The 16,522-nt window shown below is 42.2% G+C and overlaps 1 protein-coding gene across 3 annotated transcripts in view; it reads right to left on the bottom strand.

Annotated features, from left to right (window-relative positions):
• The window catches only part of ap1g1 (adaptor related protein complex 1 subunit gamma 1), a 31,241-nt gene that overhangs the window by 7,851 nt on the left and 6,868 nt on the right, over positions 1-16,522 (bottom strand). The window contains exons 1-19 of one of the 3 annotated variants that reach the window (XM_042062115.1): positions 15,711-15,732; positions 12,237-12,440; positions 8,595-8,719; positions 8,007-8,148; positions 7,814-7,910; positions 7,040-7,116; positions 6,602-6,610; positions 5,700-5,795; positions 3,977-4,057; positions 3,777-3,875; positions 3,624-3,679; positions 3,419-3,532; positions 3,147-3,287; positions 2,590-2,644; positions 2,180-2,302; positions 1,817-1,906; positions 1,537-1,661; positions 1,195-1,299; positions 778-919 (exon numbers count right to left, since the gene is read on the bottom strand). In XM_042062115.1, the coding sequence (XP_041918049.1) occupies positions 778-919; positions 1,195-1,299; positions 1,537-1,661; positions 1,817-1,906; positions 2,180-2,302; positions 2,590-2,644; positions 3,147-3,287; positions 3,419-3,532; positions 3,624-3,679; positions 3,777-3,875; positions 3,977-4,057; positions 5,700-5,795; positions 6,602-6,610; positions 7,040-7,116; positions 7,814-7,910; positions 8,007-8,148; positions 8,595-8,719; positions 12,237-12,437 (1,878 nt within the window). In that variant the 5' untranslated portion in view covers positions 12,438-12,440; positions 15,711-15,732. Of the gene's footprint in view, positions 1-777; positions 920-1,194; positions 1,300-1,536; positions 1,662-1,816; positions 1,907-2,179; positions 2,303-2,589; positions 2,645-3,146; positions 3,288-3,418; positions 3,533-3,623; positions 3,680-3,776; positions 3,876-3,976; positions 4,058-5,699; positions 5,796-6,601; positions 6,611-7,039; positions 7,117-7,813; positions 7,911-8,006; positions 8,149-8,594; positions 8,720-12,236; positions 12,441-15,710; positions 15,733-16,522 lie in introns of those variants that run through there. The other 2 variants (XM_042062114.1, XM_042062116.1) reach the window with 2 other exon arrangements.

A 16,522-nucleotide genomic window follows, 5' to 3' on the forward strand; every position in this document is an offset into this window, starting at 1 on the left:
GTCCAGAAATTCAACACACAAGAGGTTTTTGGGTGGAAATGATTGGCATAACATCTAAAATTAGGAGCTTAAACTAAAAGAGCTTCAAAACTTAATATTTCAGCCAAGCACATTGCTGAGCACACCAACTTCTACAGGCTAATCTTTAAAATGAAAGCTCTGCAGTTCAGTTACCAGCAGGGGTCTCACTTTAATCATATTGGTAGAGGCTTTAAACAAATTCCTCTGGTTAGTATGACACTAAGCATTTTGCACAAAAAAAAAGTACTAGTAGTAGTAATAGTAGTAGTAATATTTTTTGCTTAATGCCATATCAGTATCCGTGGCTAAATGATGGACAAAAGGTATAATAAATAGTATAATAAATAGTAAATGCAATCACACAGATCAAACAAATAAGTTAAATATTTCATATAAAATATGCTTCACTAAAAAGGGTATACTACAATATTGAGATGATTTAGGTTATTCACCATTTAATAAAAAAAAAAAAAACATGCCTTAAATGTCCAGCTTATAAACTATTTGATCATATCTAGAAAGAAAACCGTAGCCTCTTATTGGCAAATAACAGAAGAAATCAAGAATCTTCGTAAACTCTTAGTAAACTCTACATATACACCTGTTGTCAACCAAGCCCATAAATAATTAAACAACCTTTTTGATGGCATCATGTGACAAAAGAACCTACGTGCACAGTAAAGGGGAAGCTCTTTGAGGTGCTTCTTCCTGATTGGTCAACTAATTGGTGTGTGGGTTGGTGCACGGCCGTCTTACCTGACTGGCGGGTTGAGGAACAGCAGGTGTGACTTTCGTGTCTAGTACAGCGGACTCCGTCTCCCCATTGGTCTGCACAATCTCTGTGGGGCCATTAGTGGAGGTCTTCTCCATAATGGGCATGCGCTCTAGTAAGGCAGGCCTTCAGTTCCAAATGGAAGGGAAACAAGAAGTTTTATTAACACACATCATTTAGAACAGACCACAACTCATAACTAACATCAATAAAATGGTTCAGAATTGCTCAAGAGACAGTGATAAAATCAGCTATAATTCACAAAGACCAGTAGATTTAAGAAGATTAACCATCATCAGTCAACAATACAAAACTATATATTCCCAAATGGAAGAGACACAGCTTGTTGGATCAGATGTCAGATGTGTAACTAGACTGGGTGAGCTTTCTGCTTAGCTTACCTCATGTGATCATATTTCTTGAAAAGTGCATTATACTCCACAGCCCTCTGCTGCAGCTCCACGTCTATACTACTCCCGTATATGGACACAACCTTCTTGATGCGGCTGCGGGTTAGAGACAAAACATACAGCTAAAATACATGTGCACACACATACACATTGAAACGTACTCATTACGTTATCTGGCAAATGCCCTCATTTAGATATATGGCAGAACATTTAGGTGCCTTTTGACTCTCTCTTGGCCTTAAGCACTTTAGAATTACCCTAGTGTTCAAGGTTAATTGACAGCCCCTCGACATCTGGCGACGGAGTAGGACCTGCAGGAGGTATAATGCTTACTTTACACTGCTGAAGCGAGTCGAGAGCTTCATGATGGCAGTCAGGGAGTAACCACGGGTAACAGGGGTGGAGAGATTGGAGACGAGGAGGCCTTCCAACACATCCAATACCTCATCTTCAGTAACCTGCGACATATCAACAGACATTAGGAGTGAGGTCTATTTTGATCATTAATGTCTCCTGCTTGCCCTTCTTTAACCAGGTGCACAGCAGAATATTTACATGTGGAAGGGACAGACCGTGGGGAAAGGCTGTTATCTAATCAAGTCACTCTTTGTACCTGGATGGGCTCCTCCTCTTCACACTGTCCTGACACCAGCAGGTCTCCGTACTCCCCTATGCACCAGGACGCCACCTGCACCAGAGGTTGCTGTGGATGACCAAGTCAATGGTAAGGATCAGAAATCTCAAAATGAGTACCTCTACAAAGCTTAGATGATCACCTGGACCACCGTGTCTGGACCATGAATATGTCCAGAAATGTATTGACATAATAATCTATATTTATGCAGGTACAAAAATGTCACATTAAGAAACGACAGATATTTGCTTTAACCAACAGCATTCTCATGGTGTGAGTATTGTGTTGTGCTTTAGTATTTTCCAGGTGATTCCTACTTTCCACAGGGAAAAAGATGTGTACCTGTGAGATGTCATCCAGCAGTGCTTTGTAGAGTCTCTGCACAGTGTAAGCATGCATCTCCACACTGTTCGTGATAAGCTGGATCAGGTTGGGGACCGAATCGTCCCGGACATAGCTCCCCGCCTGGGGAAAACAACAATAACAATATAAGGCTTTAGGCCTACGTGCCAGTTGCATTGCCCTTGACACTGGCTATATAATGCTAACATGCTGGACGCGTTCCATAAGACAGATGGGCTTCGGCCAGTAAAGGACGCTGCTGTCAGAATTTGAGGTCATCATACTCAATCTTTCAGTCGATGGATCACACTCACTATCATCATGCAACAGCCTGGCAGCCACAGCAACAACATGAACTTAGCAACACCCTCCCAAAAGCACACAACAGCCCCCAGAATTAAGGCATTTACCGTAGTCAGGACCCTCATGATCGTGTCTATGTGCCATCTCTTGGAGGGTGCGTACCTGGGGAGAAAAGAGAGGAGCCTGTGTGTTAAGAGCCAGGTGACTGGACACACAAGAGCATATCAACAAGCCGTTCTGTCTTGGGCTCTAAGGGTCAGGCTGTCAGACTGGAATGGTGTCAGCAACGCCAGGCTCTGACGATGGATCACTCATTTTATCCTCACACAGCACTTTAATAGGTCACTGATTTAGCTACTCCCTCATGCCTGTACAGCAGGGCTCCTGAAGGTGGTGTCAACACAGCACTGCACTAGTAGCACTACTTCAATCCTCTGGCTTTGGCACTGCAGTGTGCTGGGTAATGAGGCTTACTGGCTTGCAGAGGGGTTTTAAAGACTTCCTTCCAGCCTGGCAAGGCACTCTGAGGTTCATGGCTTCACAGACATGTATGCTGTGGATCTCATCTCTCTGTTCCAGTGGCAGTGTCCACAATCAGCCATCCTTCTAACAAACACGCACAGGAACGCAACTCCATGTAGAACAGACAGCTACACAGACTTACTTCTCGGCGGCTAGGAACACTCCAGATGCACAGTCGGCTTTGAACTCCGGGTCGCACGAGTCCAGGAAGTAGAGCAGCTCCTTCATCATGCCCCGTATGTTGTTGCCGTTGACCAGGGCAAAACTCAGCTCCATCGCCCGCCTTTGAGGAGGAGGAGAAGGAGGAGGAGGAGAGGAAGGGCAGGATGTTACGGTGATAATTCAAACAGCCACATCCCCAACAGACAAGTGCAGTGTCAGCTCATACAGTATATGGGTCTAAGTGCTGCTCACCGCTTGATCGAAACGTCTAAATCTTTCAAGCAATCCACAATGGTGCTCCGATGCCTCTGCACAGCGTTGTGGTCTGTCTGCACGGTCTTCAGTAGAGACGTCAGCGCAACATATCTGTGCATGGAAATGGAGGCCAGTCATGATTGCTGGATTTTGGGTCAAAGGGATATTTCTGTGCACTTTACCCAGAGGATGTGGTACGAACCTGATGTTTTTATCATTGTTGAGTAGGAAGCGTCCAAGGATGTTAATGGCCAACACCTGGCAACAAACAATGTATTATTGACTTGCAATTGGAAGACAAGAGCTAGTCTTCCAATAAGAAACCGCACACTAAAACCTTGAAAACCACACTTACCCTTAATCCACTTTCTGATTTGATGTCCATAATGGTTAGAACCGTCTCATAGAGAATTGCATTGCCTACATTTTTACTTGTTTCTGTATTGGTCGCAACCTACAAATGGAACGCAAATCATGAATTGCACAGAAATCCTGAATGAGAGAAACCAAAGGATTATGTTGCAGGCCATCAATCACATAGTCTGAAAGCCTCACCTGTGCAAGAATGTCATTCATAGCTTCACTGGAGTCATCATCCCCTTTGCCTAGAATTCTCAGTAGCCTCAATATTCGCACCTGAAATTGAAGATGGGATGTCTGTTTAGTCCACAGACAAAGCCATGCACATCACTTCCATCTGCACCTGAAATAGCCATTACCTTCTTCAGTAGTACTGCATGATTAATCTAATCACAATCACAATGTCAGCCTGTGTGATTGTATAATCGCATAAAAGGCTGGTTAGCAGCTAATCTAACAGGACAGATTCATTATGTGTGGCTGTCAGAATAAGAAGAGTATCAACAGACTCAGGTTCTGACGATGGATCACTCTTTCTTCTCATCACTCAGCTGTATTAAATTATCCTTAAGCCATCCCACAGACAGAGGTGGGCACAAATGCATCAAAAACCATTTTGTTACAAACTACAAATACAGGCTCATAAAATGTAACAAAATAAAATACAAAATACTGACGTGAAAAAAATGTTAATTAGTAATTTGAAAATACAAAAATACCCACACAATAATCATGGTATACCAACTTTTAAAAGAAACTACAAGGCATATTATTGAAAATGTATACCCAAAGAGACAAGAAATACTATTTTCCAATTGCCTAGTAGAGGGCTATTAATTCTGTACATTGGGCTCCTATGAAGTAGATCTGGTAAAAAAAAAAAAAAAAGAATCAGCGTCCCATATCAATGTAAACGATGATTGAACTGACAAGAAACAGACTTCGCAACAGTGGAATCAACTGTAACATAGCAAACTACTAGGGATGTAACGATTACCGGTATAATGGTAAACCGCGATAAAAATGTTGACGATAACAATTACCGTTTTCATTTCAAATATCATGATTATCACGGTTGATTACCGCGGTGTGGAAACCTTGTGTTTAATCCTTCCCAGCTTCATCCGAGCCAGCTTTTGACATACAGTAGGCCTGGTACAGTGAAACCAAACTGGTACCTAACTGATTCTGTTGTCTAATTGATGGTTTTAACTACGATTCGTATTAGGCTACTCCTGAATTTAAAAGGCGGAACTTTTTCACCGCAAAATGTGCACTGTATCATGTAGCCACTCTGCGTCTTTTTATGTTCGCGTCCACATTAAATCCATTCCCCTCACGTTATCAGGAGAATACAGTAGCCTAAAGTTTTATTTTGAACGCTTACTTTGTTCTCACTCATTGCATCCAAATAACAGAAATAGCAAACTCCAAGTTATGGTAGGGTAAGTTAAGCTATAAGCACATAGCCAATTAAACATGTAGAAAAATAGATGGAAAAAAATATGTCTGGCTGGTCATTTTAACATTGATACGGTGATAAGCAGCTGTTTTCCACACGCCAAAGTGGCGCAGTACCTGCCATAATTCAGCCGCCAATACAAAAATATACTCAGCATCGGCGCTTGGTGGGTGCTAATTTTGAGCCCTGTGTACAAGTGAAATGTGGCCGAAAAACTAGAACTACTTCATAGGTGTGCAAATCAATGTCTGAAAAATGATTCACATTTTAAAGAGCGCGTCACAATAGGAAATTCAACCAAGCAGTTGTATAAATAGTGAATATCAATATGGCTATTTACTAGTGCACTACATAGTGATCAAGTGAACATCCTGAGTGCAGGTGCAAAAATCAGTGCAAGTGTAATAAATGGGTTGGGTTGTTAACAGGCCCGGTGGTTCTGGCCCAGGCACTCACCTGCAAGAAGGGGTCGCTAATGCCGGACACATCGTGCTCGGGCGAATACCCGGACATGATCAGGTTCTTCAGGATTCTCACCAGCTGTGGGACCAGCTGGAAGAGAGCCAAGGAGACAAGAGAACAGCAGTGTCAGCAAGGTGGGAGAGAGGCTCCGCACATCCAGCACCACCACTCACGACACGTGTCTTACACACACACAACCATACATACACACACACACACACACACACAGACATGACCGAGGAGGAGGGAGGGGGGTTACAAACATGTCAACGCAAAGAACCAGGGGAGGGGGAAAAACGTCCAAATGTTTAGCGCTAGTAAACATTTTCTCTCATCTGCTGAGTCACAGCGATCAGGTTGATGTGATTCTTCACTTCAGTCATTTGGTTAGCAAGTCTACGCTAATAACATGATTGTACACTTTGATACGACCATTTAAGGAGTATAATAATTTCAATCCATGATTCTTTTTTGTATTGAGAACATTTGAGTACAAAGTTTCAATCAATAGTCACATTTCAGTGTACTCTACTATCAATTTGTCATGTTTGAAATATAACGTCTTTGTTTGTGAACACCGCATGTGATTTGTTATTGTTTACACCACTATATAATACTTCTAGATATGGTGACACATGAATATGGTCTACAACATCAAAGTTAGTCTAATGGTGAGAGTTGGACATTGGTGAATAATTACATTAACTAATGCACAAATGTAGACATGGCATTAAGAGAAAATAAAGGCAAAATAAACATGACCAGGACAAAATTATAAAGACATAACTTTCAAACGGATTTTGACTATGACAACGGTGACCATGTGAAGTGATTTGTTTTGGTTGTTATTGTTGTGGAGAGCATGCACCAGCTACGAAACCAGAATGTCCTCTTACCTTCTCATTCTAACACAATGCAGGAATTGTAACAAGGACAAATGACAGAAAAAATATGAGGTAGATGTTAGGGGGGGAAAACTGGAGAAGAGAAAGTCACTTTCAGAGCGCTTAAAAAATAATGTTACGGTCATGAACATGAGGGGTGGATAGGCAGAGCAGTTTAGACTGAAGTGTGGGGGGGGGGGGGGGCAGGAGATAAGAGAGAGAGGATAGAGGAAGAGGATCTAAACAGCCAACATTGTGCACCTCCAATGGAAAGCATAAAACCCTTTTAGTATACTCATATCAATCCTATTAGAACGGCTAAGTGGGGTCAATACATGTGGATTAAGCCGCTACCACTGGTGTGACACTACTGGTTAATTACAGTTCTCATCTAGTAGTGTTTTACTGCTACAATACTATAAAGGGGAGGAGATGAGAGCTGTCTCTTACCTTTCTGAAGTGTGAAAGCATATCTGGACTTCTCTCACACATTTCAGTGAGCAGAACCACAGATGTGTGGAGGACACCTGGAGAGCCACAAACACACACACATACACACACAACCTAATGAGTCATTCAAGTGCTACAGACCAATGCATACAGTATATTAAAAGTATTACAAAAGATGGAATCAGTTTCTCAGACATAGATTAAGCCTAGTCCTAGACTAAAGCTTTTTTTTTTTTTTAAACATTAAGAGATTTTCATAGACGTTTTCCTTTAGTCTAAGAGTAGTACAGGACACTAAGCATTTCAACAGCAGAATAATCTATGGGTCAGTGTTCACAAACCGTTGCTCACAATCAACCTAAAAATCTTATCTTGCCTTCTGAGAAACAGTGAAGGAAACCACTAAAGCAGGTCCAGTAGATCTGGTCATGCAGATCTTGCCCCCCAATGCAAAGAACTATGCAAACGCCAGGGCTGGGCAAGATTAAGCATTTCCTTCCTTTAATATACATGACTTGCAAAAAGCTGCATCAAGAGAGAAATGCCCTGGGCAGGAAACTCTACAGTACTGTGACATTTGAAAGGTATCAAGCAGGAACAACTAACAATAACAAAAAAACAATGAAAATGAAATAAACAAGAAGAATAACGGGTAGTGAAGGCTGGTAGCGTCCCAGAAGAGTAAATCTAGTGCAAGACTCGTTACTAAACTGAGTGGATAGCTCTGGCACAGCACTCCTGAATGGCCTTTTGAGTGAGAGCTGTGTGTCTCACCGTGGTTCTTCTCACTGAGCAGGTTTTTCGTCGCTGGGAGGAACATCTCCATCAGCTCTGGGACCTTCCTGATAACGTGGACAGCACACAGCGCCGCCTGTGGCACAGAAGAAAACACAAATTGGTAAGATGAGGTCAAAGGTCACACATCTTCACACAAGAGCAAAAAACATGGCACTTCGCTAAGGCGTACCTTTTTCCTCAGGTAGGAGTTTGATGTTTTGAGGAGCTTCTCCACCTCTCCAGCCAGATCACGACACATCTCCGACGAGCCCATGCAGCCGAGGGTGCACAAGGCCAAGCCCTGCACATACTGTGTGCTGTGGTTCAGGTCACTGGGAAACCACAAGCAAACAGACATGAGCAACCATTAAGCCAGTACAGAAAAGAGGACATTTTAAGTATATGATGTAACATAGACTGGGGTGCCGCAGACTTCAGTGGTCACAGAGGGACGGGCGGAGGAAACGGAGGACAGAAGCAAAGGCAGCTGGTCAGGCAGGTTTTTTGGGCCGAGCCCACATCACACTGCATTAGCACACGCTGGGGAATAGCGCTGAGGTTTTTTGGCAGCAGCTCTTAGCACATCACACCTCTACTCACTCACACACACTCCATCCCACACACACACGCAAATGTTCCATCCCTCATATAAACACACGCTCGCTCATTCCATCCCTGACACACACACACACACACACACAAACATACACAACACACACACACAGGCAGCTGTGCTCGACAGCAGGCCATTTAGCTAAGATGTGACGCTCGCACTCACTTCTTGATGCAGTTTGTCATTAGTAGATGGACGTCCTGCCTCTCATCCAGCAGTAACATGGCCCCCAAGTACCCTATCCGCTTGTCAGTGAACTTCTGGGATGCAATCAGCTTCAGGCACTCCAACTGCAGGAGGGAAATCACTTTGTCAGTTCATTTCAACTATAAGGAAGAGACATACGACTAGGGTTGGGCACAGAAACCCGGTTCTAATATGCCACCGGCGCCGACGCAAACGGTAGAAACGACATCGAATAACAATGTGGATTTCGGTGCCTCATTTTGATGCCACTTAATGTTTTTTAATACAAGGCATCACTGAACGTCTTGCTCTGATAGCTAACTGTATCTGGATGTGGTGCTAACATAAACACTAGATGTAGCTTAAAGCAGAGGGGTGCACCACATAGGCTAGTGGACAGTGTTTGATAACTCACGTGCTCGCATGTCAAGTAGCCTACTTTAAAGTGCCCATATTATGGACAAATGACTTTATCTGGGATATGGGGTGTTATTTTGGGTCTCTGGTGCTTCCACAAACTTGGGGGAAAAAAAACATCCATGCTGTTATGAGTGAGATACGGGTTTCTGAATGTATCCCGTCTTCAGTCTCCAGATGAGCTGTTCAAAATCGGCAGGGCAGTCCACGTCATGAATATTCCCACCCACCACCCCCTCCCATTAGTTGCAATTAGGCTCGGCAGTTTTAAGTTTGGGAACCTCTGGCCTAGCCTATGCTGGCATGCCTGACGAAGATCCAAGGGGATCGAAACGTTGCTTTTAAATTAATAAAGTTTATATTTTGGAGCAGTTGCAGTGTGCAGACCACACTTTTTCTACTGTCTGATACTATTGTCTGGCACCTGCAGAAAAACTTTACTTTGGATGTGCGCACCCACTCTTCAAAAAGTCATTGCAATAGCCTATAATAATAGGCCTACCACTTTGGTTAACATTAACATTAACCATAGTGATGTTCTTATTGAAAATTTGTTGAAAATTGTAAATTGCATTGTGGGGCTGTCAAATGATTAGTGCAATCATCATTGCAAAATCACATAAAAATCCCCCAGGCTACTTGGAACATCTCTTTAAATCGTGCTCAAATACATTTCTATGGAAAATGCTAGCATGCCGAGCTGGTTTAGCCAAGGCCTAAAGATCATGAAGGATAGTCTGTAAGACATTGAGCCATGAGATGTGCAGTTTGAAGCCCTTAAAAGACGTGCACTGTTAATTTACTCACTGTTATTTTTATTTAATTAATCTTGAGATGTTGTAAGTTTAAATTTCAGCTCAGTGAAGCACTTAAAGCACCAACACTTTTCTTGTAGAATTGTAAATCATAAGTCATAGGACAACCTATACAGGACGGTAATTAAAGAAAAAAAGTGAACCTGCTGCGGTGTTAAATGCGATGTGGTTGAAAATTTGGGTGCACCTAACGTTTGTGCTGGTGCACCTAAGAAAAAAAGTTAGGCGCACCAGTGCAAAAAGTTAGTCTAGTGCCTTGATTTAGCAGATGTTTCGGCTAAACTCCAATAATTTGACTATTTAGGCCACTTTACTACGAACTCAAACAGAACCATCAATGACGTTTGTCACACATTCTTTATTATTCCTGCATAACAAGTTGCATTTTATCACTGGCAGTCGGAGGCTTTCTGGTAGAGAATCCTCCAAACCCCATGTCATCGACACGACTACTCGTAATCCCTAGCTTCTCATGCTGCCTGTTCACGTAAACATGGAATCAGTTCCGGAGTGGGGCGTGGCTAACAACAGCTCATTTGCATTTAAGGCAACGGGCACCAGAAACAGCCTATTCTGAAAGGGACTGAAACAGGCAAGAATGGAGCTGCTGATCATGTATAATCTGAGGGTATTTTTTGCCAACAGCTTCAGGGACATGTTTTGTGCAACCCATAGGCCTATTTTGACTTGTTGAAAAATAGATAAAGTAATATCACAAGCTCTTGTGCTATTGGCTATGAGACAACATCAACGGCATACTTTACACAATAACCTTGCTAATGTGCTTACTGGTCTCTATTTGAAATGTTATCAGCAAAGTTGTAATGAAAACTTTCACGGTGTGTTCCAAACAACATAATGAGATGGCATTAATCTTTCATGTGCAAGAGGCCCATATAGCATCACAATGAATATGAAGATCATGCTAAATGTATGCTTGCAAACACATAAATATGTAGGTTACAAACATACCTTTGCATTGATATCCTTGAGCTATCAAAGATCCTACAGAGCCATCTTCTTATGTTATAGCTAATTAAGAAGCTCTGCCTATGCTAGTGCATAGTTGCTGTTAAAATGCCTACTAGCGCTGGGAATCAAAACACTTCAACACCGGCATATGTAACATGTTTAAAGCTATTGCGTGTTATGGGGGAAGACATCAAATTTCTTGAAGTATTTGGGAACACACTGAATGAACTTGTATGCAGAGTCCCTCGACGTAAGATTAGGTTACTTGCAAATGCCATTGTCCGTGACCTGGCAGTTCCATGGTAAGCCGTTTTAACATACCTTATGGCAAGCCGCCTACACTTGATAAACTTGCATATATTACAGTTGACCTGTCGCTAAGCCCCGCCCCCCATTGTTACCGTGTGAAAACTCGGACAAACAAACCAGACTTGATTAGAAATACATTGTGGACAATGGCAGCTGACAGTATATGAAAGCAGGCTTTAAGGATGTTTTGGTGGTTAAAGGATTTACTATCCTCCAGAAGCCATCAAAAGGGACTTAATTATGCTATGGAGGGGTGTATTCAAAACTTTAGAATACATACAAGGTGACAAGCAGTTGTGGCAAGTAGCCGTGCAAATCACCGCGCAAAAACCACTGACGTTAATGCTAGCTAGCTAGCTAGTGGAAGATTGATACTAAGATATGTTAGGTTACGTTAATATTTGATGTAGTAAGAATATAATACTTGGTTAATGAGCATTTTCATCTTGGGATTTAACAGGGAACCTGTGCCCACGTTGTTGGCTTAGTAGCCTACATTACGTCGAGCTGTTGCAAACGCGAGAGACGTCCTGTAGGCTACTGTTGATGAAAATATACCCCGTTTTCTAGCCTCTTGGGGTACCGGCTATCAGTATCAGTTGACCATGGTTATCCGTCGGGGTTTTTTGAGTTAATAAACTCCATAAATAACCATTAATTTGTCATTTTATGTCTCCTCCCTGTTGTTTCCTACGGAGTTGTCCGAGCTGATGTCCGAGTCCCGTTGAGGCTGGACTGTCATTGGCTCATCAGGGTGGCGCTTAGCGACAGGTCAATTGTGTGTGCATCCATGGCAAGCTGTTTTAACATTTAAATTTATTATGCGTAGAAGCAATGAGATATTAATATGAGACTGAGATATATGAGATAGTAAATTGAATAGAACAGTTAAATTTCATGTTGTATCATCATAAAAAAAAAGCAATTCATGCTTTAGACCATTTTATTGTAAAAAGTACCGGTACAAGCACCGTTTTGGCACCGGCACCGTTTTAAAAGTATCGTTTTAGCACCAGTATCGGATAAAACCCAAACAATACCCAACACACGACACTCAAGAAAGTGTGTCAGGAATGCTGGGAAGCAGGCCTGCCTATGTTGTGCTCACCTGGCCAAAGTGTGCCGGGTAACCCAACATATGCATATAGAGCAGCTTGGCCACGTTTCGGCAGCGGTAGGTGTTGTCCTCTTCCCTGAAGGATGAGCGGATGGCAGCGCACTCTTTCTGGATCATCTCTCGCTCCTCGGCCTGGGTCCGGGCCGTCCGGATGGTCCGGATCAGCTCCCGCAGTCTGATCGGAGCTGGCATCCTCTGTGGACACAACAAAACCAGGTGCACATCAGTGACTGGACTCTCCACTAAACGAGAGTACAACATTAGGGTACATTCAGACTTCTTTTTCTGACAAAATAAGTTATGCAGACCGCATTAGGATGGGAAAAAAATCTGCCAGCATTCTTGTTCCAAAAAGCAGCCGGAAGCGTTTTTTTTGCGATAGGCAAAGTGACTAATGTTACGTGTGGATACAAAATATCGCAGAAGGAAAAAATGGGGTTGGCTATTGCTTTTGGTATGTTATGGTAAAGTTGTGAAGTCATATCAAACAATTCCATATGCTCAAACACTAAAACGAGTCTCTTGACCGTTGTTCTGTCACCTTCTCCATTTTTTACTTGTGGTCATGGGAAACCACAGGTCTCGGTAATCCGCTTGTGATTGGTCAGCTGTAAAAAATATTTCTCAACTTCTGAGCTGCAGAAAAAGACGGTTGCGGTTGCGTTTTAAAAGAAGCCGACGACTTTTTTGAAAACGCAGTCTACTCAATAGGATTATAATGTAAAACGGACGTCGGCAGCTGCGAAAGAGACGCTTAGTCTGAACGTACCCTTAGGTGGGTTTACATGGACACTTTTATAGGTGATATTTCAGACTCGAAGTACTCCGGTGATAAGAAAAGAGCAACAGACTTTTACAGTAATAAAATAAATAATTAAAAACTGCGTTAAAATATTTGTCGGCGTTAATTGATTACTGAGTTAACGTGACAATAACGAGTTAACTTGCCCATATATAATTATTATACAGCTCTTCACAATGCTAGTAGAACGCTCCATTGACATAGAATATGGTCAGAAAAATGTACCTAGAAGTTTGAAAATGAGTATGGAAAAAGTATGGAATTTTAAAATGGAAAATGTGTAGGAACCCTGTAACCAGATTTAAGCACAATTTAGTACAACCTGGAAAATCATTGTGTGGTGGTCAATGTTGATATTGTGGTGGGCCGGCCACAAATAAGTCAATGTATGGGAAACACTGAACTGTATACATGGCTGTATGGTAGGGGTGTAAAGATTAACCGATACGTATCGGTATCCGTTTTTAACGTGTAAGATACGGCTACATCGATACGTGAAGCCCCGTATCGGAAAAAAACTTAAATGAACCGGCCGTTATGCCACAAGTCTGAGTGAATATGAACAAAATCATTGGCTAATAACTTATGCATCGTTTTAGCAGCAAGGGCCAAATTATTATTTAACATTAAGGAAATCCCTTCATCAAAGGTAATGCTACTCTACAGACTATCGTTGCTGTTTAGGAATGCTATAAGTGCTTAATTCCGCGCTGGATTTCGAAAAACAAAAGCTGACCGAGTGCAAGTTGTCACATGCTTAAGTTGCAATAGATGTATGGGTAATGAGGTCATTTGACAACTTTGGGCAATGAATGTAACCAAAATGCATTACCCACAATTCTATGCCACGTATAGTTTCAAAACCGGAAGTGGGATGAATGCGCTGCTTGGAACGTAAATGAGTCTGAGCGAGCAGAAAAGGTTGTGCACCGATTCATAACAAGTAAATCGATATAACGGCCGGTTCATTTAAGTTGTTTTCCGATACTTATCCAGACCTGGAAATTACTAAAATCAAATTCCATTAGGGATGCACGATATATCGGCGGCCGATATATTATTGGCCGATAAGTGAAAAAATGACAAGAATTCTGGCCGATAATTTGCGCCCTAAAGTCCTAATTTAGGCCTACGTAAGGTCCGTCTGGCTACACTGAGCTACTTGAGCGTGGTTGGCTATACTTTTTCCTCAATATAATGTCAGCGGTGTGAATGTATTTCACCACTCTAACAAAATCTGTGGATATGCGTTCATTTGGGAATCTGTGCATCTCAAAATAGTCTCGTGAATGATCCGCAATTTAACCTTACCAGAGCGGGTGTTGGCACTTTACCGCGCTGATCGGGAACACAAATAAGCAAACTCGTTAGTGGTACGAGTACGTAGGCCTAGTTCTAAGTTTTTATATTTCTTATATATAGTCTTTATAGTTCTTAGTATTATATTTGCATTACGTTAGCTTGGGTTTTGTATTACTACCTAGAAATATGCTAACCATTCCTGCTTCAGTTCCAGACAGGTCATCATAATAAGTTATTAAAACTTTCGGGGCTAACGCCTTTCAGAACTGCTGCAGCAGGTTGTGCGCAACAGAGTAGTAGTAGGTAAAATTACTGCAATAAAATTATGCTTTCCCCAAATCACTTTTCACAATTTTTTTTCAAGAGTAATATTATCGGTTATCGTATCGGTATCGGCCACAACAAACCAATAAATATCGGTTATCGTTATCGGCCCTAAAATTCCATATCGGTGCATCTCTAAATTCCATACTTTTCCAGGTTTTCCATACTGCGTAGGAACCCTGTGGTTAGCATCATAACCACACTGCTCTAATTGTTAAAAACTGTTGTATTCAATTTAATTTTGCAAACCAACCACCACAAATGGAATTCAATTCTGTGGGAAACACTGCGGTTAAGATTACTTTTGCTTGAGAAGGCACAGCAGGCAAAGCAACAACAGCTATTCTGATCAAACATTCTAGAGCGCCTGAAAGCATCTGATCAGAATAGAATGTCCCCCATGTAAACAGATGCCACATTTTTTTCAATCGGAAGTTTAATTGGAATGACAAAAAAAAAAAAAAAAAAAAAAAAAAACTGTCCATGTAAACCCACCTATTGATAGCAGGTTTTTCACATCAATTACTGTAATCTTTGGTTATGGTTGGCAGTTGCTTTGATCAACTAAATGTACCTCACAACGCCTCACGGTTGAAGGTTTGAAAGGCTGGGTGGTCCTGATTATTATTTTTTTTTACAAATGATCATCCATGATGACATGGCCATTATGCTTCTGTGACAAACAACAGGTGGAACTAAAACCCCAAAGATAACAGAACAGTTCCATTTCATATCAAACCACTGTTACCACTGTTATGGAAGTGAAAACAAATATCAGGTTATATTTCCCCTGTATTAGTAGTCTCCTTCATTTGTATAGAAACAAACAAACTGCAATAAAAATCACATGTGCCAATGGAACTGGTACTTGAGTCATAACTTCCACAACCGTGACCGTTTCATCCTTTCACAGAAAGCACCAAAGGTCACTCCTAAGTATCAGGAAGTCAACATCCATCGAGCCTTTAAGCTACCACTTCTTTGGGAGGAGAAGCAGTTGGGAGTGTCAGTGGGATTAGCAGGTAGCTCTATAATACCTCTGGACTAGCCAGGTATGTGGGACTGACGACATCCTAGCCTAGTGGTTGGACAGAAATTCCATTCCTCCCATCGAACCTTCCAGGGCGGCAGGCACTAGGGTTTCAGACCGCTGGAGCCTGATTAAAAATTAAAAAGGAACACACGCGTGCTGCTACCAATATTAAATTCGTTGCCTGTTTACACTGAGTCTGACCAGAGAGCGTGAGCAGTGAGACACCCCCCTGCTTCTACAGGCTTACTGTCAGTGTGAAGTCTGTACCATATCAATGCACACACATCTAAACACAGGATGCTACGTCTGCATAAACCTGCTACATATGCGTCCAGGCTGGCAGCAGAACGCAGAGCTAAGCTGAGCGAGGGCAGCAAAACTCTGCAGCAAAGAGGACATCCTCATCAGTGTTTTTCTCAGGTCTGACGGATGGTTTACCAATACAAATCAGGGGGTCTGGGTGGAGGAGGAGTGTTGGTGGGTCACACGTACCAGTACCTTTCTTTCCTTTGCATTGTAGCATGACAAGTGTGGTAGAGCATGCATGTAGAATGATACATAATGTGACCCCTTTTTTATGGGAATCCTAAGAGTAGAAGCCGATTTGAGGGAAGTTCCTTAGTGAAGAAGACACTTCTCAAAATTGACAGCTCAAACAAGTAGCAGCTCTACTTCCCACCAGACTGGCTACCTGTAGCCACCAATACTCCACAAACTCCAGACCAGTCCTAGCATCTCATTTAGGCTACCTGTAGTGGAGCCAATCAGACACACAAGTCACACAAACCACAACGTCCCAGCTGACTCAAGGGCTGT

The sequence above is a fragment of the Alosa sapidissima genome, chromosome 14 (genome assembly GCF_018492685.1).
Source record: "Alosa sapidissima isolate fAloSap1 chromosome 14, fAloSap1.pri, whole genome shotgun sequence".
NCBI classification, from domain to species: domain Eukaryota; kingdom Metazoa; phylum Chordata; class Actinopteri; order Clupeiformes; family Clupeidae; genus Alosa; species Alosa sapidissima.